The sequence below is a fragment of the Vulpes vulpes genome, chromosome 1, assembly GCF_048418805.1.
Source record: "Vulpes vulpes isolate BD-2025 chromosome 1, VulVul3, whole genome shotgun sequence".
NCBI classification, from domain to species: Eukaryota; Metazoa; Chordata; class Mammalia; order Carnivora; family Canidae; genus Vulpes; species Vulpes vulpes.
The window spans coordinates 128,934,990-128,960,815 of record NC_132780.1 but is presented as its reverse complement, the minus strand read 5'-3'; the positions used below and the strand labels follow the sequence as shown (position 1 = coordinate 128,960,815).

At 38.6% G+C, this 25,826-nt stretch overlaps 1 protein-coding gene across 1 annotated transcript in view; it reads left to right on the top strand.

Moving 5' to 3' along the window:
- The window catches only part of ENPP3 (ectonucleotide pyrophosphatase/phosphodiesterase 3), an 84,660-nt gene that overhangs the window by 35,406 nt on the left and 23,428 nt on the right, over nucleotides 1–25,826 (top strand). Inside the window, exons 13-20 of the mRNA XM_025990642.2 lie at nucleotides 1,220–1,348; nucleotides 2,004–2,035; nucleotides 11,005–11,132; nucleotides 16,926–16,992; nucleotides 18,992–19,079; nucleotides 20,726–20,904; nucleotides 22,664–22,715; nucleotides 24,004–24,158. Of these exons, the coding sequence (XP_025846427.1) occupies nucleotides 1,220–1,348; nucleotides 2,004–2,035; nucleotides 11,005–11,132; nucleotides 16,926–16,992; nucleotides 18,992–19,079; nucleotides 20,726–20,904; nucleotides 22,664–22,715; nucleotides 24,004–24,158 (830 nt within the window). The remainder of the gene's footprint in view (nucleotides 1–1,219; nucleotides 1,349–2,003; nucleotides 2,036–11,004; nucleotides 11,133–16,925; nucleotides 16,993–18,991; nucleotides 19,080–20,725; nucleotides 20,905–22,663; nucleotides 22,716–24,003; nucleotides 24,159–25,826) is intronic.

Below are 25,826 nucleotides of genomic sequence, written 5' to 3'. Positions count from 1 at the left end.
GGGTGTTATTCTGTATGTTGGCAAATTGAATACCAATAAAAAATTTATAACTAAAAATTTTTTAAAAATTTGTTTATTAGAGACAGAGAGAGAGAGAGAGAGAGGCAGAGACAAAGGCAGAGGGAGGAGCAGGCTTCATGCAGGAGCCTGATGTGGGACTCAATCCCAGGTCTCCAGGTTCAGGCCCTGGGCTAAAGGCGGCGCTAAACCGCTGAGCCACCTGAGCTGCCCAAAGAGAACCATTTTAATGTCTTACTTTGTTTAAAAGAAATTATAAAACATAAAATGTATGAATAAATATGAAAAAATATGAAAATAAAAATTTAAATGTAGTCTGAAGAATCTTTAAATAGTAAAGGTTTAGCTACCAAATCTTTTTTAAAGCACATGCTGCTTATATAAATTTAAATAATATACTTAAGATATAATTAGCTTTCTATAGGGGATTTTCTTCTTTGAAATTAGTTGATTTATGTTGAACAAATAATCTGTTATAATTATTTATTCTTCTCATATAAATGTGACCCCTCTCAACCACTGCCAGGATTTTCAAGGTCTGCCATTTAGAATGAAATGGGATAAATTGTACAGGTGCCCAGTGAACCTTGGTTTAGATTTGTAACATAAAATATCTCTGATTTGACATGACCCAAGGCAACTGATTGTTATTATCTATATACATATTCAATGGATTATTATTATTATTATTTGAGGCATCTGGGTGGCTTCTGCCTTTATTTATTTATTTTAAATAATAAATTTATTTTTTATTTTAATTTTTTTATAATAAATTTATTTTTTATTGGTGTTCAATTTCCCAACATACAGAATAACACCCAGTGCTCATCCCGTCAAGTGCCCCCCTGAGTCCCTGCCACCCCGTCACCCCCACTCCCCGCCCTCCTTCCTTTCCACAACCCCTAGTTCATTTCCCAGAGATAGGAGTCTCTCATGTTCTGTCTCCCTTTCTGATATTTCCTACCCATTTCTTCTTCCTTCCCCTCTATTCCCTTTCACTATTATTTATATTCCCCAAATGAATGAGACCATATGTTTGTCCTTCTCCGATTGACTTATTTCACTCAGCATAATACCCTCCAGTTCCATCCACGTTGAAGCAAATGGCGGGTATTTGTCATTTCTAATGGCTGAGTAATATTCCATTGTATACATAAACCACATCTTCTTTATCTAATGGATTATTTTTTATTAAATTCAGGAATGGATCAGACTTACTGTGACAAGAGGGAATATATGACTGATTATTTTACTCGAATAAACTTCTACATGTATGAAGGGCCTGCCCCTCGTATCAGGGCTCGTAATATACCTCATGACTTTTATAGTTGTAAGTATGAAGACATCTGTCTGAAAAAAAAAAAGGTAAAATCAAAAGTGAATAACCCTGCTTCCTGATTCTGTTGGATGTAGGGATTGCCAGTCCCCTCTTCTGACTTTTTGGGAGAACTACACAGAAGCAAATGAGAAATCCCCCTCCTAGTTTAAATATAGTTAGTCTATAAAGTCTATGGTAATATTGAATATTGTTAGCTTGAATTTCTATTCTAGGCAATCACATTAATATTGATAAATTATTAATTAATAAATACAATGCTAATATTAATAAACTATTAACATACTCAGTTGGTAAATTACTTAATAATTTAGGTTAAAATATATTCTGCTTATCCATATCATTAGATATATGACAAATACATAATGAAATATAGTCTACTTACATTAATAAATCCTAGTTATATTAAAACATCAATTAATTGAATTAAAATGTTAATATTAGTAAAACTCGATATATTCTATTGATTGTTAGGTTAGGATGTATTCTACTTATAGGTTAAAATATATTCTTAAATTCTAAAATAATTTGCTTAAAATAATTTCCTATTTAATCTTACCAGATTATCATCATTAATAAATTTTTATGTCAAATTCAACCTGAGTTGTACACAATTTCAATGTGATTTATTATTTTCCTTTTGAAACAGTTAATTCTGAAGAAATTGTTAGGAACCTCAGTGTAAGTATACAGTCTCCTAATACATATATGTAAGTTAATATAATGTCCTTAAAATCTGGGTTGAAATAAATTCATATTCTGTGATTCTGAGCCCAAGCCACTTGTAAATTATTTTTGCAGCCCTCTGTTGACATTACATAGGTGCATATTAGTTGCTTTTGTCTTAGGTGTTTCCATTTGCAGTTGCCACCTGCAGAAGATTAGTTTGGGTGGAAAATGGCACTGGCTCTGGTTTTCAGAGTGGGCTGAAGTCCCATGCTAAAGGGCCATGCCAAGGAGCTTCAGGCAGCATCACCTGTTACATGTTTTGCATGACTTAATATCATGCAAGAAAACGTGAATCATGAACTCACAGATCTTTTTGTACAGGTCGGAAAAATCATCTCTTTACCCTCTAAGGGAGCTGCTTTTGGTTGGTTCCCATGCTTCAGGTTGTGAGTAAAGGAGCAGAGCCAATTTCATATAAGTAGCTGAAAGATATCTGGGTGTTTCAAAGTGGAGTTCAATACTCCTAGAGAAACTGGATATGTTCTTATGTGTAGTTTTAATAATTCTGTATTTAAGGTATATTCACAAGTACATTACCTATTATATGGAATTCATGAGTTTATCATTGCTTAAGATGGGGGCGGTTTATGTATAGGTGGCTTGCAATATAGTAAAAAAATGTTATGATAAAATGTGAATGATCGAAGGTGAGAGAACACAGGGTAAGGAATGTTACTGTAAACTGGGATAGAGCATCAATTCTTTATCACTCCTTTTTTTCCCCTTTTTTTTCTCTCTTAAAGCTTCTGATATTATGATCTTGAGTACTCATGGTAGACATTCTCACCCCCTGCTGGTGAAGGGTGTATAGGCAATGTGTTCATGCTAACTGGATGGGCGCTTCAGAATTTTCAATGTGTGGATTCTCTAAAACCACAAGTTTTTGTTCTTTTTCCCCATCACCTCATGAGCCATAGAGCTGATCTCCAACAATTCCGGTGGTGGAGGGGATTGGATACCACTGGCTTTGGAAATCTATTATGGTAGTCCACTATTCCCAGGAAATATTTCATGTGGTAGTACAGTATGAACCAGTAATGCTGTTCCATGGGCCTGTATTGAGCTTATATTGGACAAACATAACCAAACACGAACAGGTGACTCATTCTGGCTATATGTCAGACAACAGCATCTGTGTTCTTAGATAAAATGACCCCAAATTTTCCCAGCTTTAGGGTCCTCAGCCTCAATCCTCAAATGCAGAGTATAACCCCATACTTCTACAGAAGTTGGCAGCAGTTTCCTCTGGATTTGCTCTGGCTACACACCGACTAGGAAAGTGTGACTATCACGTGACCTCTGGTCCTCAAGGACACATTCTGCTTCCTTGTATCTTTGAGGAGGCCACATATCCCATAGCTGCTGTCATGTCTTTGTCTGGATATTGCAAAAATATTGGCTTCTGAAGGAAATCATGATGAATTAAAAAGAAAAAGAAGAAGACTGGTAAAGATACCAAAATAGGCAAGAAGAAACCTGCCCAACATATCTGTGGAAGAAATAATTTCTCTTCCTCTTTATATTCTATAACTATCGTTGCTCTATTGTCCATACATCTTTTTACATTTTTTTCAATTTCATTGTGCCTTTTTTTCTTATACAAATTGAGCACAAAATAGTAGTGACAGCCTTAACATAGGAGATTATTGAGACTTAAAATAAGAATGAGGAAGTAGGAAAAAATTTAATTTTCCCAGATTCTTCTTTGTATTTTTTTCTTAGAAAGGTCATAAGGGAGAAAAAGTCCCTTTGTACCTCTAGTTCTCATTTCCTCATTTTCTTTTTAGATGACTGTGAGTTGTATTTTTACACAGTTTAAAGATATGTCATCAAGTTACCATAGTAATTATTAAAGAAATAACATGTCACTCCAGTTTGTAAGAGATCCATGATTTTTTTGACAAATAAGGAGCCTGTACTAGGTCTCAAGAGCTTTTGACTTGATTTGACAATTAAGCATATGTAGGTTATTTCAAGGGTAAATTGAATCCATGGTAAAAGGATTTTGGTGCAATTAAACTGATTAAAAAAATTTTTGCTGATATTTACTAATGTGTTAATATACTTTTCATACATAATTTAAATTCAAGATTTGTAATTGCCACTCAAAATCTAGACATATCTACTGTCTGTCAAAAGAGGAGGGGGGTTTATGGTGGTTGAAGATATGTACACAGGAAAAAATTTATTTTATTTTATTTTTTATTTATTTTTCTTTTTTTAAATTAATTTTTATTGGTGTTCAATTTACCAACATACAGAAAAACACCCAGTGCTCATCCCATCAAGTGTCCACCTCAGTGCCCGTCACCCATTCCCCTCCAACACCCGCCCTCCTCCCCTTCCACCACCCGTAGTTTCTTTCCCAGAGTTAGCAGTCTTTACGTTCTGTCTCCCTTCCTGATATTTCCCAACATTTCTTTTCCCTTCCTTTATATTCCCTTTCACTATTATTTATATTCCCCAAATGAATGAGAACATACACTGTTTGTCCTTCTCCGATTGACTTATTTCACTCAGCATAATACCCTCCAGTTCCATCCACGTTGAAGCAAATGGTGGGTATTTGTCATTTCTAATGGCTGAGTAATATTCCATTGTATACATAAACCACATCTTCTTTATCCATTCATCTTTCGATGGACACCGAGGCTCCTTCCACAGTTTGGCTATTGTGGACATTGCTGCTAGAAACATCGGAGTGCAGGTGTCCCGGTGTTTCATTGCATCTGAATCTTTGGGGTAAATCCCCAACAGTGCAATTGCTGGGTCGTAGGGCAGGTCTATTTTTAACTCTTTGAGGAACCTCCACACAGTTTTCCAGAGTGGCTGCACCAGTTCACATTCCCACCAACAGTGTAAGAGGGTTCCCTTTTCTCCGCATCCTCTCCAACATTTGTGGTTTCCTGCCTGGTTAATTTTCCCCATTCTCACAGGTGTGAGGTGGTATCTCATTGTGGTTTTGATTTGTATTTCCCTGATGGCAAGTGATGCAGAGCATTTTCTCATGTGCCTGTTGGCCATGTCCATGTCTTCCTCTGTGAGATTTCTCTTCATGTCTTTTGCCCATTTCATGATTGGATTGTTTGTTTCTTTGGTGTTGAGCTTAATAAGTTCTTTATAGATTTTGGAAACTAGCCCTTTATTTGATATGTCATTTGCAAATATCTTCTCCCGTTCTGTAGGTTGTCTTTTAGTTTTTTTGACTGTATCCTTTGCTGTGCAAACGCTTCTTATCTTGATGAAGTAAGTCCCAATAGTTCATTTTTGCTTTTGTTTCTTTTGCCTTTGTGGATGTATCTTGCAAGAAGTTACTGTGGCCGAGTTCAAAAAGGGTGTTGCCTGTGTTCTCTTCCATGATTTTAATTTTTATTTATTTATTTATGATAGTCACAGAGAGAGAGAGAGAGAGAGAGAGAGAGAGAGAGGCAGAGACACAGGCAGAGGGAGAAGCAAGCTCCATGCACCGGGAGCCCGACGTGGGATTCGATCCCGGGTCTCCAGGATCGCGCCCTGGGCCAAAGGCAGGCGCCAAACCTCTGCGCCACCCAGGGATCCCTCTTCTATGATTTTGATGGACTCTTGTCTCACATTTAGATCTCTCATCCATTTTGAGTTTATCTTTGTGTATGGTGAAAGAGAGTGGTCCAGTTTCATTCTTCTGCATGTGGATGTCCAATTTTCCCAACACCATTTATTGAAGAGACTGTCTTTCTTCCAATGGATAGTCTTTCCTCCTTTATCGAATATTAGATGACCATACATTTCAGGGTCCACTTCTGGGTTCTCTATTCTGTTCCATTGATCTATGTGTCTGTTTTTGTGCCAGGACCACACTGTCTAGATGACCACAGCTTTGCAGTACAACCTGAAATCTGGCATTGTGATGCCCCCAGCTATGGTTTTCTTTTTTAAAATTCCCCTGGCTATTCGGGGTCTTTTCTGATTCCACACAAATCTTAAAATAATTTGTTCTAACTCTCTGAAGAAAGTCCATGGTATTTTGATAGGGATTGCATTAAACGTGTACATTGCCCTGGGTAACATTGACATTTTCACAATATTAATTCTGCCAATCCATGAGCATGGAATATTTTTCCATCTCTTTGTGTCTTCCTCAATTTCTTTCAGAAGTGTTCTATAGTTTTTAGGGTATAGATCTTTTACCTCTTTGGTTAGGTTTATTCCTAGGTATCTTATGCTTTTGGGTGCAATTGTAAATGGGATTGACTCCTTAATTTCTCTTTCTTCAGTCTCATTGTTAGTGTATAGAAATGCCACTGACTTCTGGGCATTGGCTTTGTATCCTGCCACGCTACCAAATTGCTGTATGAGTTCTAGCAATCTTGGGGTGGAGGCTTTTGGGTTTTCTATGTAGAGTATCATGTCATCGGCGAAGAGGGAGAGTTTGACTTCTTCTTTGCCAATTTGAATGCCTTTAATGTCTTTCTGTTGTCTGATTGCTGAGGCTGGGACTTCCAGAACTATGTTGAACAGCAGTGTTGAGAGTGGACATCCCTGTCTTGTTCCTGATCTTAGGGGAAAGGCTCCCAGTGCTTCCCCATTGAGAATGATATTTGCTGTGGGCTTTCCGTAGATGGCTTTTAAGATGTCGAGGAAAGTTCCCTCTATCCCAACACTCTGAAGTGTTTTGATCAGGAATGGATGCTGTATTTGTCAAATGCTTTCTCTGCATCTAATGAGAGGATCATATGGTTCTTGGTTTTTCTCTTGCTGATATGATGAATCACATTGATTGTTTTACGAGTGTTGAACCAGCCTTGTGTTCCGGGGATAAATCCTACTTGGTCATGGTGAATAATTTTCTTAATATGATGTTGGATCCTATTGGCTAGTATCTTGTTGAGAATTTTTGCATCCATGTTCATCAGGGATATTGGTCTGTAATTCTACTTCTTGGTGGGGTCTTTGTCTGGTTTCGGAATTAAGGTGATGCTGGCCTCATAGAACGAATTTGGAAGTACTCCATCTCTTTCTATCTTTCTGAACAGCTTTAGTAGGATAGGTATGGTTTCTTCTTTAAACGTTTGATAGAATTCCTCTGGGAAGCCATCTGGCCCTGGACTCTTGTGTCTTGGGAGGTTTTTGATGACTGCTTCAATTTCCTCCCTGGTTATTGGCCTGTTCAGGTTTTCTATTTCTTCCTGATCCAGTTTTGGTAGTTTGTGGCTTTCCAGGAATGCGTCCATTTCTTCTAGATTTCCTAATTTATTGGTGTACAGCTGTTCATAGTATGATTTTAAAATCGTTTGTATTTCCTTGGTGTTGGTAGTGATCTCTCCTTTCTCATTCATGATTTTATTAATTTGAGTCTTCTCTCTCTTCTTTTTAATAAGGTTGGCTAATGGTTTATCTATCTTATTAATTCTTTCAAAGAACCAACTCCTGGTTCTGTTGATTTGTTCCACAGTTCTTTTGGTCTTGATATCATTTGGTTCTGCTCGAATTTTAATTAACTGTCTTCTTCTGCTGGGGGTGGGGCCTATTTGTTGCTTTTTCTCTAGTTCCTTTATGTGTAAGGTGAGCTTTTGAATTTGAGTTCTTTCTAGTTTTTGAATGGATGCTTGTATTGCGATGTATTTCCCCCTCAGGACTGCTTTTGCTGCATCCCAAAGATTTTGAACAGTTGTATCTTCATTCTCATTAGTTTCCATGAATCTTTTTAATTCTTCCTTAATTTCCTGGTTGACCTTTCATCTTTTAGCAGGATGGTCCTTAACCTCCACGTGTTTGTAGTCCTTCCAAACTTCTTGTTGTGATTAAGTTCTAATATCAAGGCATTATGGTCTGAGAATATAGAGGGGACTATCCCGATCTTTTGGTATCGGTTCAGACCCGATTTGTGACCCAGTATGTGGTCTATTCTGGAGAAAGTTCCATGTGCACTTGAGAAGAATGTGTATTCAGTTGAGTTTGGATGTAAAGTTCTGTAGATATGTGTGAAATCCATCTGGTCCAGTGTATCATTTAAAGCTCTCATTTCTTTGGAGATGTTGTGCTTAGAAGACCTATCTAGTATAGAGAGAGCTAGATTGAAGTCACGAAGTATAAGTGTATTATTATCAAAGTATTTCTTCAGTTTGGTTATTAATTGGTTTAAATATTTGGCGGCTCCCACATTCGGGGCATATATATTGAGGATTGTTAAGTCCTCTTGTTGGATAGATCCTTTGAGTATGAGATAGTGTCCCTCTTCATCTCTCACTATAGTTTTCAGGGTAAATTTTAATTTATCTGATATAAGGATGGCAACCCCTGCTTTCTTTTGAGGACCATTTGAATGGTAAATGGTTCTCCAACCTTTTATTTTCAGGTTGTATTTGTCCTTCTGTCTAAAATGAGTCTCTTGTAGACAGCAAATAGATGGGTCCTGCTTTTTTATCCAGTCTGAAACCCTGCGCCTTTTGTTGGGGTCATTAAGCCCCTTCACGTTCAGAGTTACTATTGAGAGATAATGAGTTTAGTGTCATCATATCTATTCAGTCCTTGTTTTTGTGGATTGTTCCACTGAACTTCTTCTTAAACGGGAATTTTAAGAGTCCCCCTTAAAATTTCTTGCAGAGCTGGTTTGGAGGTTACATATTCTTTCAGTTCCTGCCTGTCTTGGAAGCCCTTTATCTCTCCTTCCATTTTGAATGAAAGCCTTGCTGGATAAAGTATTCTTGGTTGCATGTTCTTTTCATTTAGGACCCTGAATATATCCTGCCAGCCCTTTCTGGCCTGCCAGGTCTCTGTGGAGAGGTCTGCTGTTACCCTAATATTCCTCCCCATAAAAGTCAGGGACTTTTTTTCTCTTGCTGCTTTAAGGATCTTCTCCTTATCTTTGGAATTTGCAAACTTCACTATTAAGTGTCGAGGTGTTGAACGGTTTTTGTTGCTTTTAGGGGGGGATCTCTCTATTTCCTGGATCTGAATGCCTGTTTCCTTTCCCAGATTTGGAAAGTTTTCAGCTAGGATTTGTTCAAATACATATTCTGGCCCTCTGTCCCTTTCCGCGCCCTCGGGAACCCCAATTAAACGTAGGTTTTTCTTCCTCAGGCTGTCATTTATTTCCCATAATCTATCCTCCTGGTCTTTTAATTGCCTGTCTCTTTTTTCCTCAGTTTCCCTCTTTGCCATCAACTTGTCTTCTATGTCACTCACTCGTTCTTCCACCTCGTTCTTCCACCTGGAGGTGTATGACTACACCTCGTTAAGCCTCCTCGTTAGGACTTCTAGCTTGGATTGCATCTCATTTAATTGATTTTTAATTTCTGCCTGATTGGATCTAAATTCTGCAGTCATGAAGTCTCTTGAGTCCTTTATGGTTTTTTCTAGAGCCACCAGTAGCTGTATAATAGTGCTTCTGAATTGGCTTTCTGACATTGAATTGTAATCCAGATTTTGTAACTCTGTGGGAGAGAGGGCTGTTTATGATTCTTTTTTTTGAGGTGAGGTTTTCCTTCTAGTCATTTTGCTCAGTGCAGAGTGGCCAAAAACAAGTTGTATTGGGAAAAGGAGAAAAAGAGAGAGAAGGAAAGAGAAGAGAAAAAGAAAAAAGAGAAAGAAGAAAAAAAAGGGGAAAAAGAGAAAGAAAAAGAAAGAAAGGAGAAAAAAAAGGGGGGTGGGGTGGGGGAAGCAATCAGAAATCAAGAAGAAAGAAAGAAAAAAGGCACAAAACAAAAACAAAAACAAAAACAAAAAAACAAAAACAAAAACAAAAAACCACGGGGGAGTATCTTCCGATTCTGTATACTTTAAGTCCCTTGACTTCCCTTGGAACTGGTCCGTGTCGCTGGTCTTCTGGGGGAGGGGCCTGCTGTGATGATTCTCAGGTGTTAGCACTTGGGGGAGCTGCTCTGCCCCTGCCTGGTGCAGGGCTCAGTGGGGGTTGTTCACCCCGTGAGGCCCCGGGAGGAAGCCACAGTGGCGGGGGCAGCTCTGGGACCCTGGAGTCAGCCCCCGCAGTAACTCCGGGGCTCTCCGTCTGCAGGGAGGCTCCGGGGCGGGGCCGCTGATCTGCTCAGCTCGGGGCAGGAGCGTCCTCGCTGTCCTGGGCCCTCCCGGCCTCTGCCTGTCCCGGGGGGAGGCCGGATCCTGGGCTGTGTCCCGGCGCCCTGTGCTTCGGGGCCTGCGCTGTTGGATTCGCGCTCCCGCCCCGCAGCCCCCTCCGCGGAGCCGCCGCCCGAGCCCCTCCGAGCTGCTCCGGGTCCCGCCGAGCGCTGCAGCCCTTAGGGAGCTCGGCGCACTCTCCGGGGCGCAGTTCCTCTGTTACTGTCCCAGGGAGCCCGAGGGCATCCCCGCCTTTCTGGGGATCCTGCTCCAATTCCCCGGGAGGCCTTTCCGCGGGGAAGGTTGGTGCAGCTCCTGCTCCTCCGGGACGGGGCTCTCCTGTCCTGGGGACACTCGCCCCGGCCTCAGCCCGGCTCCTCGCGGGGCCCCTCCCCCTTGGAGGCCTTTTGTGTCTTTATTTCTTTTTCCCCCCGTCTTCCTGCCTTGATAGAAGCGCGAACTCTTCTCACTGTAGCGTTCCAGCTGGTCTCTCTTTAAATCTCAGGCCGAATTCGTAGATTTTCAGGATGCTTGGAAGGTTTTCTAGGTAATTTGTTGAGGACAGGTGACCTGGGGACCCTACTCCTCCGCCATCTTGCCCCTCCCCCCGGAATAAAAATTTAGAATGTCAAACACCAAATCATAATTTAAATCATATTTTAATTGCAATTTAAATATTGTTGCAACAATAAAAACAACATAACTGGGGAATTTGACCACACTGATGCTAAGTTTAATATCCTTATTTTATTAGCCAGGCTTAAACCCTCTTACTTTTAAAAAGTGCTTAGTTGTCTTAGAAGATGAAATTGTTGAATTAGCTTGCATATTTTATAACATACACAAAGAAAGAATTTACTTATTTTTAGTGCCGGAAACCTGATCAGCATTTCAAACCCTATCTGACTCCCGATTTGCCAAAGCGACTACACTATGCCAAAAATGTCAGAATTGATAAAGCTCATCTTTTGGTGGATCGGCAGTGGCTGGCTGTGAGGTTTGTGCCTATATTTACTTGTCTCCTAATACTTTTAACAACTGTCTTTCATTATAAATTACCTTAATTTTACCCTGCTTTTATGATCCTGTAATTCTTCCTGATCCTGTAATTTTGCCTAATACTAATAATTCCTTGACTTTTTATATGCTACCAAGCACTTCTGTGTTTGAAACCCCTGTTACTAGGGGGCCAATCTTAGCTTCCTAATCCTAACAATATAGAGGAGTGGGAGGAAGAAGCTTGATGCTGTTTATAGACCATTCCAGAAACTGTCAATACCAGCCAATTGCTAACCCCCATGGGGTCTTTTTCCAGTGGTAGACAGGATATAAAGACGATATCCGTTGTCTTCCAGGTTGGTAGTAAGTAATTGATTAGATGGCTCTTTGAGATCTTTGTCCTCTTTGTGCTTTTTAGGAAAGAGCACCTTTATGGCTCTAGGGACAAGCTAACCAATTAGGTATTAACATTCCTTTCTTTTTGTCTAGTTATAATTCATGTTGATTGTTGAGCATTTGCAAATTATCATTTTGTGTAGAGAAAATAAAAACCATTCTGAATTGGTTCATTCCAAAATAACCAATTAATCCACCGGTTTCACAGAATCATATCGGTGTTATGGTATATGCTGGGCTTTGTTCTAGGCATTTGGGATACAGGCAGGGTTCTTGTCAAATGAAGACTGAAGATAAACCAGCAAATACATACACACTTTCTGGAAGTTTAACTAATGTTTCCTATTTTAAATGGAATCAAGATTCTAACTGTTTTCTGGCCTTGTTTGTATGCTATGTAATGCCAGAAGATACAGGGGAAAATAGGAATACAGAGTCTGAAAGATATTTTTCACAAAGAGGAGGCAAAAAAAAAATGAGGTAGTTGGGCTCTAATATAAGTGCTTGCCGGATGAGGAACTGGGATTTTGGTAGAGCCTGTTGTATGAGACAACCCAGAAACCCAAGCAGTACCCGGCTGACCCAGAGAGTGTGCATGTTGACCCCTGGCCTCTAAATGGCACTGACCTCTCTTCTTGGGATTGGAGTTTCATAACCATTCTCTGGAAGGTCAGTGGCTTTCGGTGTGACTCAACGTAGCATTCTCAAGAAGAATGAAAAAGACTAAGCTTGACTAATATTAGGTATATAAGGTTTTTACTAATTTAGGTGCATCATATGTGAACAAATAATATGTCCAAATGTCGGTGAATTACCCAAATATTTACTGTTGAGGGTATGAGATTGAAGAAGTTAGGAGGCCACTAGTGCAAAATGAGGACGTGCTCATCCATCTTATAACATGGCTTATGGGTTATAGAAGGAGAGTCCAGCCGCCACAATACGTCTGGGTATTTATTATACATTAATTAATATCTAGTCTCAAATTATGAGCCTTGTATGTTTAATAGCTAGCGGTGAGATGTAAAAAGAACAGCAGGCTGAGATTTCAAGGCCCACTTCCACACCCTAACTTAGGGGAACTGAAACAAATTCATGTCTCAGGGCTTCATTTTCATCATATGTAATACAAAATGAGCCTTATTTTATTACTCCCTTGATATTAAAGTAAACTGATTTACATCAAGGGAAATGGTGACTACAGCTCTAACCAGAGCAATCAAGGCGTCTCACTAATTAAGTCCTGGGTTCACTCGACTCTTTTAACACATGAGCCTCAGGCTACCTAGTTTCTATATTAAAGTATGCTGTCTTTAGTTATAATGTCCGATGTTTGATAACTAGATTACATTTCCTTTTCAGAATTATAGCAAATTCCATCATTTAGTGTAATCTATCACCACCATTATCCTCCTTATTTTGCTTAAAATGTTTAGATTTTGCTAATGTGCAGAAACCCAATTATTTGAACAACAACTGAAATATTGTTAAAGTGCCCCCCTTAAAGAACATGAATAATAACTTTTTATTTTATGATTGGAACATTACAAATACTCCCCAGGCACTTTTCTAAGAAATGGGGATAGGCACAGTCCCCACCCTAATGATCTTTGTGCAGGCAGGGAGGAAGACAACAATTATAACCAGGTGTAACAAATGCTGAGCTAGGATCAAGTACAAGGTACAGGGAAACAAAAAGAGAGATGACACAGCCCAGGTATGGATGTCAAAGAAGGTCAGATGAGACTTCCTGGTAGGTGTGGTTCCTGCTCTGGACTTTGAAGAGTCAGGATGGGTTAGGCTAAGTGCTGTCACATACAGCAGGTCTGTCCCAAGCATTGTGCAGTCTGTGCATTGTCCAGAGGCACTCAGCCAAGAAGATGTAAGGCAGTGGACGCATAACCCTTGCTCAGGTCACTGAGCTCTGCCTGGAGGCTCTGTCTGCAGGAGGAAACGGACCACTTTTCTTTGCTGGAAGACATCCATCTGCTGACCAAGCTTTGAGCACTGTCAGGCTGTATCATCTCAGAAGTGCTTCTGTCTTGAAATAGACAGATGTCCCAGAGCACTGGGGCATCTTTTTTAAAGTCAGCAGCTGCACTGGGACAAGGAAGTATAGAAATAGATTTGCAGGCAGAAGGGAAGTTTCCGGTGGTGAAGGAAGCTGCTCTCCTCCTGAAGGATTCTACTGTCATGACTACATAGTGTGACTTTGACTACTGTAAAGAAAATTCACATTGGTGGATACAATGTGGCTGGAGGTGAATATGTGGATGTATTGATTTGCATTTCAGAGAGTTCACAACGTTCAATAATAGTAGGTGGGTACGATCTATGAAGGCAAGGGAAATAAAAGCAAAACCGAACTATTGGGAATTAAGATAAAAAAGCTTCTGCACAGCAAAAGAAACAGTCAACAAAACTAAAGACAACCTACAGAATGGGAGAGGATATTTGCAAATGATGTATCAGATAGAAGGCTAGTATCCAAGATCTATAAAGAACTTATTAAACTCAACACCCAAGAGACAAACAATCCAATCATGAAATGGGCAAAAGATATGAACAGAAATTTCACCAAAGAAGACATACACATGTCCATTGAAAGATGAGTGGATAAAGAAGATGTGGTTTATGTATACAATGGAATATTACTCAGCCATTAGAAATGACAAATACCCACCATTTGCTTCAACGTGGATGGAACTGGAGGGTATTATGCTGAGTGAAGTAAGTCAATCGGAGAAGGACAAACATTATATGTTCTCATTCATTTGGGGAATATAAAAAGTAGTGAAGAGGATTATAGGGGAAAGGAGAGAAAATGAGTGGGAAATATTAGAGAGGGTGACAGAACATCAGAGACTCCTAACTCTGGGAAACGAACAAGGGTTGGTGGAAAGGGAGGTGGGTGGGGGGTTGTGGTGACTGGGTGACGGGCACTGAGGGGGACACTTGACAGGATGAGCACTGGGTTCTATATATGTTAGCAAATCGAACTCCAACAAAAAATACACGAAAAAAAGTCGTGTGTGTGTGTGTGTGTGCGTGTTTGTGTGCGTGTGCGCGCACGTATCCTTTTTGGGAAGATTCTGAAGTTCAGAGTTAGGATAACCAATTAGGAGCTTTGTTCTGGTCAACTTAGAATGATGGCAGAAGAGGATAGCAGGGGAAAATGTGAACGGTTCTACACTGGCTAGGACTCTGGCAGCTGCCGGAGGGGCAGGAAGTAAGTCTTGCTCATCTCCCATCTGTGTCATCACTCAGCTGTGGCAGAGGAACTGGCCTTGATTTTGACTTGAGAAGATAAAAGAGAATTAGTTCCAGAAGATTTCACATGGTACTTGGAAGTTGAGCTAAATCATGATAGATAAAATCAACTCCTTTTTTCCAAATGCTAGATTCTGTTTTTCCATATGTAATTTCCAGGGTCAAATTAATGGTTGGAAAGTATAAACATGAGCAGTTAGAAGAGCAAATTTCTAGAATTTTCACTAGAGAAGAATAGAAAATAGTGTTTTCCAAACACTTTCTCATCTTTAATTTTTGAGTATTGACTTTAGTATTGACTGAAGTTTTCTAATTGAGCTGGGTTAGAAGTAAAATATTTTTTAAAAAGGCTTGTTCTGAAAATATAGAAAGGATCCATTTTAGAAAATTTTACCAATTATTTGGTTCTAAAGACCTTTTTTCTTCCATTAATGAATAGTCTAGCCTCCCACAGAGAATTTAAAACTTATCCCCAAATAGTTCCAATAATCTTGCAAATATCTATGCAATAAAGATAATTTTTTTTATATTTTAAAATATTTTAGGGACACCTGGGTGGCTCAGCCATTGAGCATCTGCCTTTGGCTCAGGGCGTGATCCCAGACTCCCAGGATTTGAGTCCTGCCATCGGGCTAAACGTAGGGAGCCTGCTTCTCCCTCTGCCTAGGTCTCTGCCTCTCTCACTTTGTGTCTCTCAGGAATAAATAAATAAAATCTTTAAAAATATATACATATTTTAAACAACTCTTATCTCATGTCAAAAATTTTATTGGAATTAACCAAGGTAATAAACTGGCACCTTTGAGTAACTGAATTTAAAACCCTTAAAGAGGAGTCCTTAAATAGGACTCCTCTTGCTTTCCCCATTCTAGCTAGTCCTTAGCCTTTCCTTTCTTCCCTCTGTTGGGTAGTGTTGAGTGTAGCCTGCTCAGTGTTGTGATTTATTTTTCATTTTTTGATTTGTTTTTATTTAAGCTGAGTGAGAGTCAGTTATAAATGTTTTGAAAGTTGATTTTTTTTAAGACACTAAATTAAAGTCCTGCCTACAATGTGAAAACAAGAAAAACGTGTGTGCATGTGTGTGTATTTGCCTGAGGAGTGGGAGGTGGGCAGTGGGAAAGTAAATGAGACAAATCTCTTAAGGCCAACTGTTGGGCATGGGACTCTATTTCCATTAGAGACTTAATTTGTTTTTTTTTTTATTTTTTTATTGGTTTTCAATTTGCCAACATGCAGAATAACACCCAGTGCTCATCCCATCAAGTGCCCCCCTCAGTGCCCGTCACCCATTCAACCCACCCCCTGCCCCCCTCCCCTTCCACCACCCCTAGTTCGTTTCCCAGAGTTAGGAGTCTTCATGTTCTGTAGAGACTTAATTTGAACCAGTATGACGTTTTTACTTTAAAAAAACAAATCTAGGTTTATTTATTGCTAATATTGCTCAATTACAATGCTAAAATAAGAGGAGATAGGCAAAAGACTCATTACATTTGAAAAGTCATTCAAGTAATACAGCAACCCCAAAATTAAAAATAAACTGAATTTATGAGAATGTACTAGCCTTTTCTTACCAAGTATTATAGTTAACTTTCTATCTTCTTTATATTTTATGCTATTTTCCTAGATATGTGTGGTGTAAAATAGGGACCAATATTTTTTTCCCAGTTTCAAAGACTTGTTTCTAAAGTACTGAAATGCTTAAAGTAGTATATTAGTTAAACTATTCTTAATCACACGGACATTAACTAATATCCAAAAAGATACAGGTAAGCTTGAAGACAATTCTTTTAACATTTTTAATTAATTTTTAATTGATGTATAGCTGACATATGTTATATTCAAATTCTTTTTTTAAAAAAATACATGCTTCAGTTATTGTGCTGTTAATGTCTAAGAGTCAAGGGCTTTTAAATTATATTTATAGACTCTATATTCTCCTTCCTTCTCTCCTACCATTCTGTTTGTTCCTCTATTTATTAATTTGAGTTGGAAAATTATTATATTTATGCTGTTGACAGAAAAAAATGCTTCTACAAAAGAGAAGATACATAAAAATCTATTAAAGCTCAGTATACTGTAAGATCTTATATCGATGTACTGATTGCAATGTAATATTTCTTTAAAGGAGTAAAGCACATTCATTCTGTGGAGGAGGCAATCATGGTTATAATAATGAATTTAAGAGCATGGAGGTAACTACTGCTTTATTATTTTTTTTAACAAGTATTTATTGAGCACCTGCTTTTTTTTTTGAAGATTTTATTTATTCATTCATGAGAGACACAGAAAGAGGCAGAGACATAGGCAGAAGGAGGAGGAGTCTCCCTGCAAGGAGCTTGATGAGGGACTCAATCCCGGGACTCAATCCCGGGACTCTAGGATCACGCCCCGAGCCAAAGGCAGGCTCAACTGCTGAGCTACCCAGGCTTCCAGAGCACCTACTTTGTGATAAGCAATCTTTAGGACCCTTTTGTACAGCACTGAATGAAACAGATAAGGATCTCTGCTCTCATGAATCTTTCATTCTATCAGAGGAATATAGACAATTGGCAGAATAAGGAAATACATTATTTGGTATGTTAGGAGATAAGTGCTATGGGAAATAAAAGTAAAGCATAGTAGGTAGAAACTGGGTGTGTTTCAGGGTACCAGAGGGGGTAGTATGCGGTTTTACATAAGGTGGAGAAGATAAGATTCATTGAGAGGATGTTTGAACAGAGACTCAAAGACGATGAAAAAAATATCAATCTTTCAAATATTCAGGGGACAAGTGTCCCGGGCTGAGGAAAGAGCCAGTGCAAAGGCCCAAGGGGGCAAACCTGCCTGATAGGCTGGGGATGAGAGAGCCTTCATAGACTATGACTGGCTGATGCAACAGGAAGGACCAAGGGTTCAAGTGGGTATCTTAAGTTCAAAATATGTATTAGACATGCAAGTAGAGATGTTATAGGCACCTAAAGAGAATCCATCTACGCAGAGATTAAAACTTGGGTTTTAGGAATGTAAATTATGCAAGATATGCAACTAGATAAGACCCCCAGAAACTGAGGTAAGTAGAAAGGAAGACCAAGTACTGAGTTCTAAGCAATTATACTTGAAGAGGTTGAAAGAAAGAGAATCACTGGCAAATACACCTATAAGTATAGCCAGTAAGGAAGGAAGAGAACCAGGAGCATAATATGTCATAGAAGCCCAGGGAAGAGACTATTTGGAAGAGTCCATGAGTAAAGTGTAGCTGATATTCCCCCATAGGTAAAGCTTTATGATTTTTGCAGCCTGGTTGTCTTATCTATTTCCATTAACACACACACAAACACACCCCTTCCCAAATAGAGAAAATGTGTGGGGCTCTTTTTGAATATAGTGCATTTCAACATTGTCATGCTGAGCTATATATCCTTGTAAAAATTTGGAAAGTCTCTGGAGACAGAGTGCTTCTCTATTACATAGAGTATTATTTGATAATTAAGCTAATCACTATCAGGAAAACTTATGCCTTAGGTTTTTGCTAGAAAAATTATATAGCCCTGTTACTGCAAAATAATTTGGAAAATAAATATATATGGCCCTGTTACTGCAAAATATGTATGTTTGACACTTTTCTTCTTGTTCTTTACAACCTGGAAGTATTAAATGTGTTATGAATAATATAATTAAGTTAAACATGAGTTAATTCAATGTAAATAAAAATATTTCGGTTTCTTCACCCTAAAAGTAAAGGGGAGATATATTTGAGAAATCAGTTGGTTAATATAAGTTGTGAGAAAACTTAGTGTTTAGAAACATCAACAGTTTTTGACCATGTGTTTTGAACGATGATATGAAATGACTATGAAAAGGGCATCTGATGTTATATGATGAATTTATAATTTATACTGTCTAGATATAGAAGAACTATGCTTACATTGGTTGTCTACCATTTGTTTCTCCTCATCTGTAGACATAAGAGGTGCTGTGGAAGCAGGTACATTTAGAGAAAATAAACACAACATAGATGATATTTGATTGTACTGTTGAGATCCCAAACATAGGTGCAAATGATATAAAAATCACTTTCAAATCTGAAAAGAAATCTTTACAATAGCCTCAGACATAACTGGAGAGCTATGACAGAAGGAAAATTGTGTCTCTTCCAACATCTGTTTTTGAGTTGAGATGGTATCTAATAACAGTAGGACTTTTACCACCTAGGCTATCTTCTTGGCACATGGATCCAGTTTTAAAGAGAAAGCTGAAATTGAACCATTTGAAAATATTGAAGTCTATAACCTTATATGTGGTGAGTACATCTATATAAATTTAACATCAAAATGTGGATATGGTAAAAAAAATGTGGCTATGGTTTTAGAAATATGTATTTTGAAATTGGTAGTAAACTGAATCCCCGAGGTGGATGCTCTGTACTAAGAAAGTAGAAAAGATGGGAATGAGTCCTCATTCAGAATGATTGAACTGTAAGAGTGAATTCTTTGTTTCCTGATAATGATAAACATTAGATGTCAGGAGACCAGCTTTTCAATCAGTTACTTAAAGTATTTGAAAATTTCATAAAACTTAGACAAATAAAATTACATTTCTAAGTTTTCAAAGCAGGATAAAAAACAACCCTATAAGCTCAAGTGTTTTTATCTATCTATCTATCTATCTATCTATCTATCTATCTATCTATCTATCATCTATTTATTTATTTTGTAATTACAGAGAAAAAGCTTCTGGCATAAAAGGATGATAGAAAGTCCTATTATGGGCAGATGCTTGGGATTATACCCAGTGTTTAAAAAAAAACACCAAAACCACCTTAAAGAATTAGAGTCCTCAGGGGTCTCCTCTATCTTTCCGCCTACATGCTTACTTCAGACCATTGTACTAATAAATCATTTATCTAGGCAAGGCAAATGGATAAGTTGCAATTACGCCTTGCGCTTTAGGAGTTCTGACATAAATACACTCGTAGTTGTCATTCCTAATCTTGCCAAAGGCCTGTGGTGTTTGAATATGGCTTAGAAACCAAAAAGCATCCATTTGAAAACAATGTGTTGTAGTCTTAACAACTTAGACTCTTGGTTACCAAGCTGAGTTTGTGGTCAAGGATGCTGGCCCTTTATGGGGAGGCTTAGAAGGAACTAGATAGGATTTCAGTTCTAAGTGAGATCTATTTGGTGGTATTCAGCAGGAGCCACTTAAAGAACTGTGTTTGTAAACTATTTATATATTGTGTTGTTGTAGAAAAAAACAGAAAAAGCTATCTAAATATTACACAAAATTTATGAGTTTAATATTTTAAAGATATTTGTCCTTAGAGAAGTCTCATATAACCAAGTGAATATATCACAACTAAGATTGTAAATTATTTAAGTTCTTCAAAATTGTTTTTGATAAAAGTATAGCTTTGTATGCTAGAGAGCCGGGATATGCTTAAGGAACAAAGTGATCATTTAAGCGATGATACTTTTCTCGGGAGGAGCAGAAACAGTTCCTGGAAATGCCTGTAGCTTCTATCACAAATGCTGGCACTCTCTAGAAAGAGGTGGTGATAGAAACCCTGTTGGAGAGGGCAGTGGCGCCTGGGTGGCAGTTAAGAGTTTGACTCTTGGTTTCAGCTCAGGTCATGGTCTTGGGGTAGTGGGATTGAACCCCACATCAGGCTCTCTGCTCAGTGGGGAGTCTGCTTGGGGATTCTCTCTCTCCCTCTCCTTCTGCCCCATCCCCAGGCTACCCCTCTCTAAAAAAAAAAAAAAAAACACTCCCCCCAAAACCACCAAAAACCCAAAACCAGAGGGGAAGAGTCACTAACTTGAACGGCAGATATAGTACAAGACCATGTTACAGGAGAATTTATTAAAGGCAGTTTTGTTTTCTTCTGTCTTCTATGTAAATGCTGTTGCCTTTTACTTTAAAACTACTTTGAACTTATTTTAAAAACAGATCTTCTACACATTCAACCAGCACCAAACAATGGCACCCACGGTAGTTTAAACCATCTTCTGAAGGTACCTTTTTATGAGCCATCCCATGCAGAGGAAGTGTCAAAGTTTTCTGTTTGTGGCTTTACTGTTCCATTGCCCACAGATGCTCTAGATTGTTCATGCCCTGAGCTACAAAATGTAAGTAATAACTTAACATATCCATAAGAATGTAAAGGGGCAAGTAAATCTATAACTTATAACTTATAACCAGGGTAGCTGACCACCAGGTTTGTGTTCTAGCTTAGGCATTTGCTAAGTAAATGTATGTGGTTTTTCCAAAACTTGTCTGGAAATGAGAGATGCATTGTAAGATTGAGTGTGTGAATATGCTTTGTAAACTGGAAAGCATTATCTGGAAATTATTAGTTCCCTTGTGAGCTAAGTGTCAAGCCTTCAAAACAGTAGAATCTTGGAGCTCTCTCGGATGTCTTTTGTTTTTTCTCTGACAAACACTTTTATTATTATTACTTTTTTATTATTTTTTTATTGGAGTTCAGTTTACCAACATATAGCATAACACCCAGTGCTCATCCCACCAAGTGCCCCCGTCAGTGCCCGTCACCCAGTCTCTTGGATTTCTTTTATCAACATAAACCTCTTTCAGCTGCAAGACCTCATACAGGTCTTTTTAGTGGTTCAGGCACTTGGCTGAGTTTAGGGGCTTGACTTCAGATCCCAGGAGACTCAGTAAGGTGAGATTCCAGTGGTAGGAGCCCTCACCCCTACCCCCAAAGACAAGGAGTCAGAACAGAAGCTCCAAATTTAAGGACCAACCCTACCCATGAGAACTGCAACACAAGGATGTGGGCTGGGATTTTGGAATGGAGTTGGAGCCCAGTTATCAAGAGTCCATCAAGTTAAAACCAATGTCAAGGTGCATTTGATGCCAAATTTAAAATGTTGTGGAACTGAATAAGTATCTGCTGTCTCAGGTAAGAATTATTCCTTGTAGCCAGGTGTCAGCAAAGACTTGATTTTCTCTAATCCTCATAAACATTACACCACATAGATCAATAAGTATTTATAAATAAATGCTGACCAAGAGTCTTGAATGGACAAAAGTCCAGTCAAGATTTCCAATAAAAATCAAATCCACAGCCAAGATCAGGGTAGGGGTGTGGATTCCTTATCTATAGCTTACCTCGATGAAACTGCCATTGAAAATAATCATCTTATCATAATAAAACGTTACAATGTGAATGTTTTTATCTCTGTTTTAGGAGCAAAGAAGGGTCAGAGAGGCTAGGTAAACTGCCCAAAGTCACAGAAATTTGGTCTACCTGACTACAAATGTCCAAATTCTTCTCTGTAAAGAATGCCCTTTGCTATTCAAAATGTGGTCACAGGATCAGCATCTGCTTCACTTGCAAGCTGATCAGAGGTCCAGAATCTCAGGGCCCACTGGGCTCAGGTTTACTAATTGAAATCTGCATTTTAATAAGAGCCTCAGTGAGTTGTACTCATACTAGCTTGAGAAGCCCAGGGATGTTGTCCTGCCAATTTAGTAGTTGATTCTAGCTGTGGTCAAAATGCTTTGCCCCATTATCTTGTATCTTTGCAGACTCCCACACAAAGCATCCCAAGGAGTAGTAGTATGTCTGTATTTCTGAGCGTGGCAGAATGGGAATTTAAACTCAAGTTAGGGGGATTTCTGGGTGGCTCAGTGGTTTAGCGCCTGCCTTTGGCCCAGGGCGCGATCCTGGAGTCCCGGGATCGAGTCCCGGTTCGGGCTCCTGGTATGGAGCTTGCTTCTCCCTCGTCCTGTGTCTCTGCCTCTCTCTCTCTATCATAAATAAATAAATAAATCTAAAAAAAAAAAAAAACTCAAGTTAGTTTGGCTTCCTTTTACACGTGTTATCACTTTGACTTACTTTCTCTTTCCCATGTTGTTTTGCAGAATGCTTCTCTAGAACACGTGAATCAAATGCTAAATCTCTCTCAAGACCAAAGTAAGTCAATAGAAAATATGTTAAGCCTTTGGTGTGTAGGCCTAACAAAACACAATATTGTCTTTTGGGGATTCTTTATAATAAGCTCCCATAGGCTTTTGAACATAAAGATTGTATTGCTGATATACAGCAAGAAAAAACCTCCACAAAACCATATCTAATAACAACAATTGTAAGCCTGGGGCACTTGCAGTGGTTCCAGGAACATAACAAATTTCCTTCAAATGGTTGTGGCTGTTCTTTTTGTTACATGTGAATGGCCCAAACTGCCTACCCCTGCAGCTTCTTGGCTGTGTGACTGGGCCAAATCACTTAACCTTTCTGTGTCTCAGTCTCCTTATCTATAATCATGGTACCCACCTCATGTCATTGTAAAGACTGAAAGAGTTAATCCATGGAAAGAATCTAGAACAGTGCCTGGCCCATAACAACATTCTTATTACCTATAATCTTTTAAATGTTCTTGTGTTAAACTCACTAGGCCTGTTGCATCATTTATAAAACGGGAGTACCTTCTCTATAGAGCTTTTGTGAAAATTAAATGAGTTAATATAGGTGTGTACTTAGAATGGTGCCTGGCACACAAGAGTTCAGTAAATATCTTTGTTTATAATCTTTTTATAGTCTGTAGGCATGACATGAATACCTTGTAGGTTTTTAAACCATCAATAACTGATGGATTTTTAAAATATAATAACAGGCATATAAAAATAATTATATTAGGACATACTTTTCTTTATAAAATGGCAATATCTTTCCTATGATAATTATTAAGGTGGATCATCTTTGTTACAAAGTATGTCCTTTGGTTTTGAGGTTTTATCTCTTCAAATATGTCCTGTGAGCGGTTAGCTGCTTGGCCAAATTACTTTTCTAAGTCCTCGTTTTGTAATATACAGAATGGAACAGTAACACTTAGCCTCAGAGTTGTAAGGATTAAGAAGTTAAGTACGTAAAATATTTATCAGAGAAACTGGTGCATTATAAACCACCAGAGATGGGATCCCTGGGTGGCACAGCGGTTTGGCGCCTGCCTTTGGCCCAGGGCGCAATCCTGGAGACATGGGATCAAATCCCACGTCGGGCTCCCGGTGCATGGAGCCTGCTTCTCCCTCTGCCTATGTCTCTGCCTCTCTCTCTCTCTCTCTCTGTCTCTCTCTCTCTGTGACTATCATAAATAAATAAATAAATTAAAAAAAATAAACCACCAGAGAATAATGACGCTTTTATGCTTGGAAGCGTTTGCTAATTTTACAAGCATTTTCATTTTATGTTATTTTTACTCTAGTAACAGCAACAGAGAAACTAAATTTACCATTTGGGAGGCCCAGGGTTATGCAGAAGAACAAGGAACACTGTCTTCTATATCACAGGGAATATGTCAGTGGATTTGGAAAAGCTATCAAGATGCCCTTGTGGAGCTCATATACAGTACCCAAACCAGTAAGTACCTGTGTCCCTTGATCCATGAAGACTGGAAAAAAAATCTGTGGTTCCCTCATATTCTAAGAACTGAATTTTGATTTTTCAGTAGAGATCCCAAAGGGAGTTCACAGTGTCCCAGTTATTTCTCAAAAGAATTTGTGGGTGCTACGTGGGTGCAAAAGGGGAACACGTTGTGTTCTGCCCGGAGAAATTAAAAGATGTGTATGGGCCAATTTTAAGGCAATTAGAAAAGAAGCTTTTGAAGAGCGACATCAGAAAACACAGAGGCACACTATCTGTTTTGTATATCCTAAGTACTCAGTGGGTGCACCTAAAAGGTGATGCCGAATAGATTATAAAGGGCTTTACATTTATTTGGTTGTTTACCGCATACTTTACTCTCTGCTGTGTATTATGGTAGGCACAAAGAACATAATGTGAATGAGCAGTAATCCTTCCTTTAGAATCTACTGCTCCAGTAGGTCAGGCTAGACTTACATGTATAGATGTGCTATATCATAAATCTCTCGAGGCTGAGGTTGAGAATGCAATTATTGATACTCTCTTCTTTTTTCACTGTCTAGTAATCTCTCTTTCAACAAGTGACCCAGGGACATTTGGCTACCAAAAGGAAGAAAATGTCTGATCTCTGGCTCACACCATATACAAAATTAAATTGCTGGTGGATTTATAGACCTAAATTTGAACAGCAAATCCATATTTTCCTTTGCGTGTATCTTTATGACCTTGGGATAGAGATGATTTCCTTAGGACACAACAACAACAAATACAGAAAGAATTGGTTAATTTGGCTATATTAATGTTAATGTGTGACAAAAAGAAAGTTATGGATGAGACAATATATTTGTGTTGTATGTGAGAAACTAGAGGTGAATATCCAGAATGGTAATTAAGATCCAGAGTAGCTAATAAATTTCCAATAAACAAGAAAACTACAAATGTCTTAGTTAATAAATGGGCAATGACTATGAGCCAAGCAATTGAACCTCATTAGCAACCAGGGAAATGTAAAGGAAAGCAAAAATTAAAATCTGCCAAAAGTCAGTCAAAACACCCCTTCAGGGCAGGGATGGTTCTGATTGATGTATCCTCACACAATACAGCTGCCCAGTAAATGTTTCCTGAATGAATGTGTTGGCTACATTAATGCAGCCATTATTTTTAAGGACTGAAGGACAAAGCAGTACTTTTCAACTAGAAGGGTAAATAAATAATCAAGAAGCTGTTTTTGCAAAGAAAACTGTGATATCTTAGGTCCAAGACTGATGACAAACCTCAACCTATTACTCTTCTTGCTTAGGGGAGAGAGACTTTTTTTTTTATGGCAAGAAAGTGATTGGTTGTATCTGATTTATTTACTCTTCTTGTATTTTATTTACTCTTCTTGTTCTACTTCAAGATTTCTGGAGAAAAAGAAGCATATTTTCCCTAGTAATTGAAGCTTTGTGTGTTCTGAACACCAACTTTGTTGCTGAAAATGGTTTAATTGTGGTCAGTAGTAGGAGAGCACTGATGTTTCCCAATGTGGGCAAATATTTTTACCAAGTTACCTGAGCTCATGTGTATGGTTAATGGCAATGTCACTTTCCTATCATGCAAAAAGTTCAGTTTGTGATTTTCTTCAACATACTGTGGAACAACAATGTGAAGTTATTGATTCCTTAA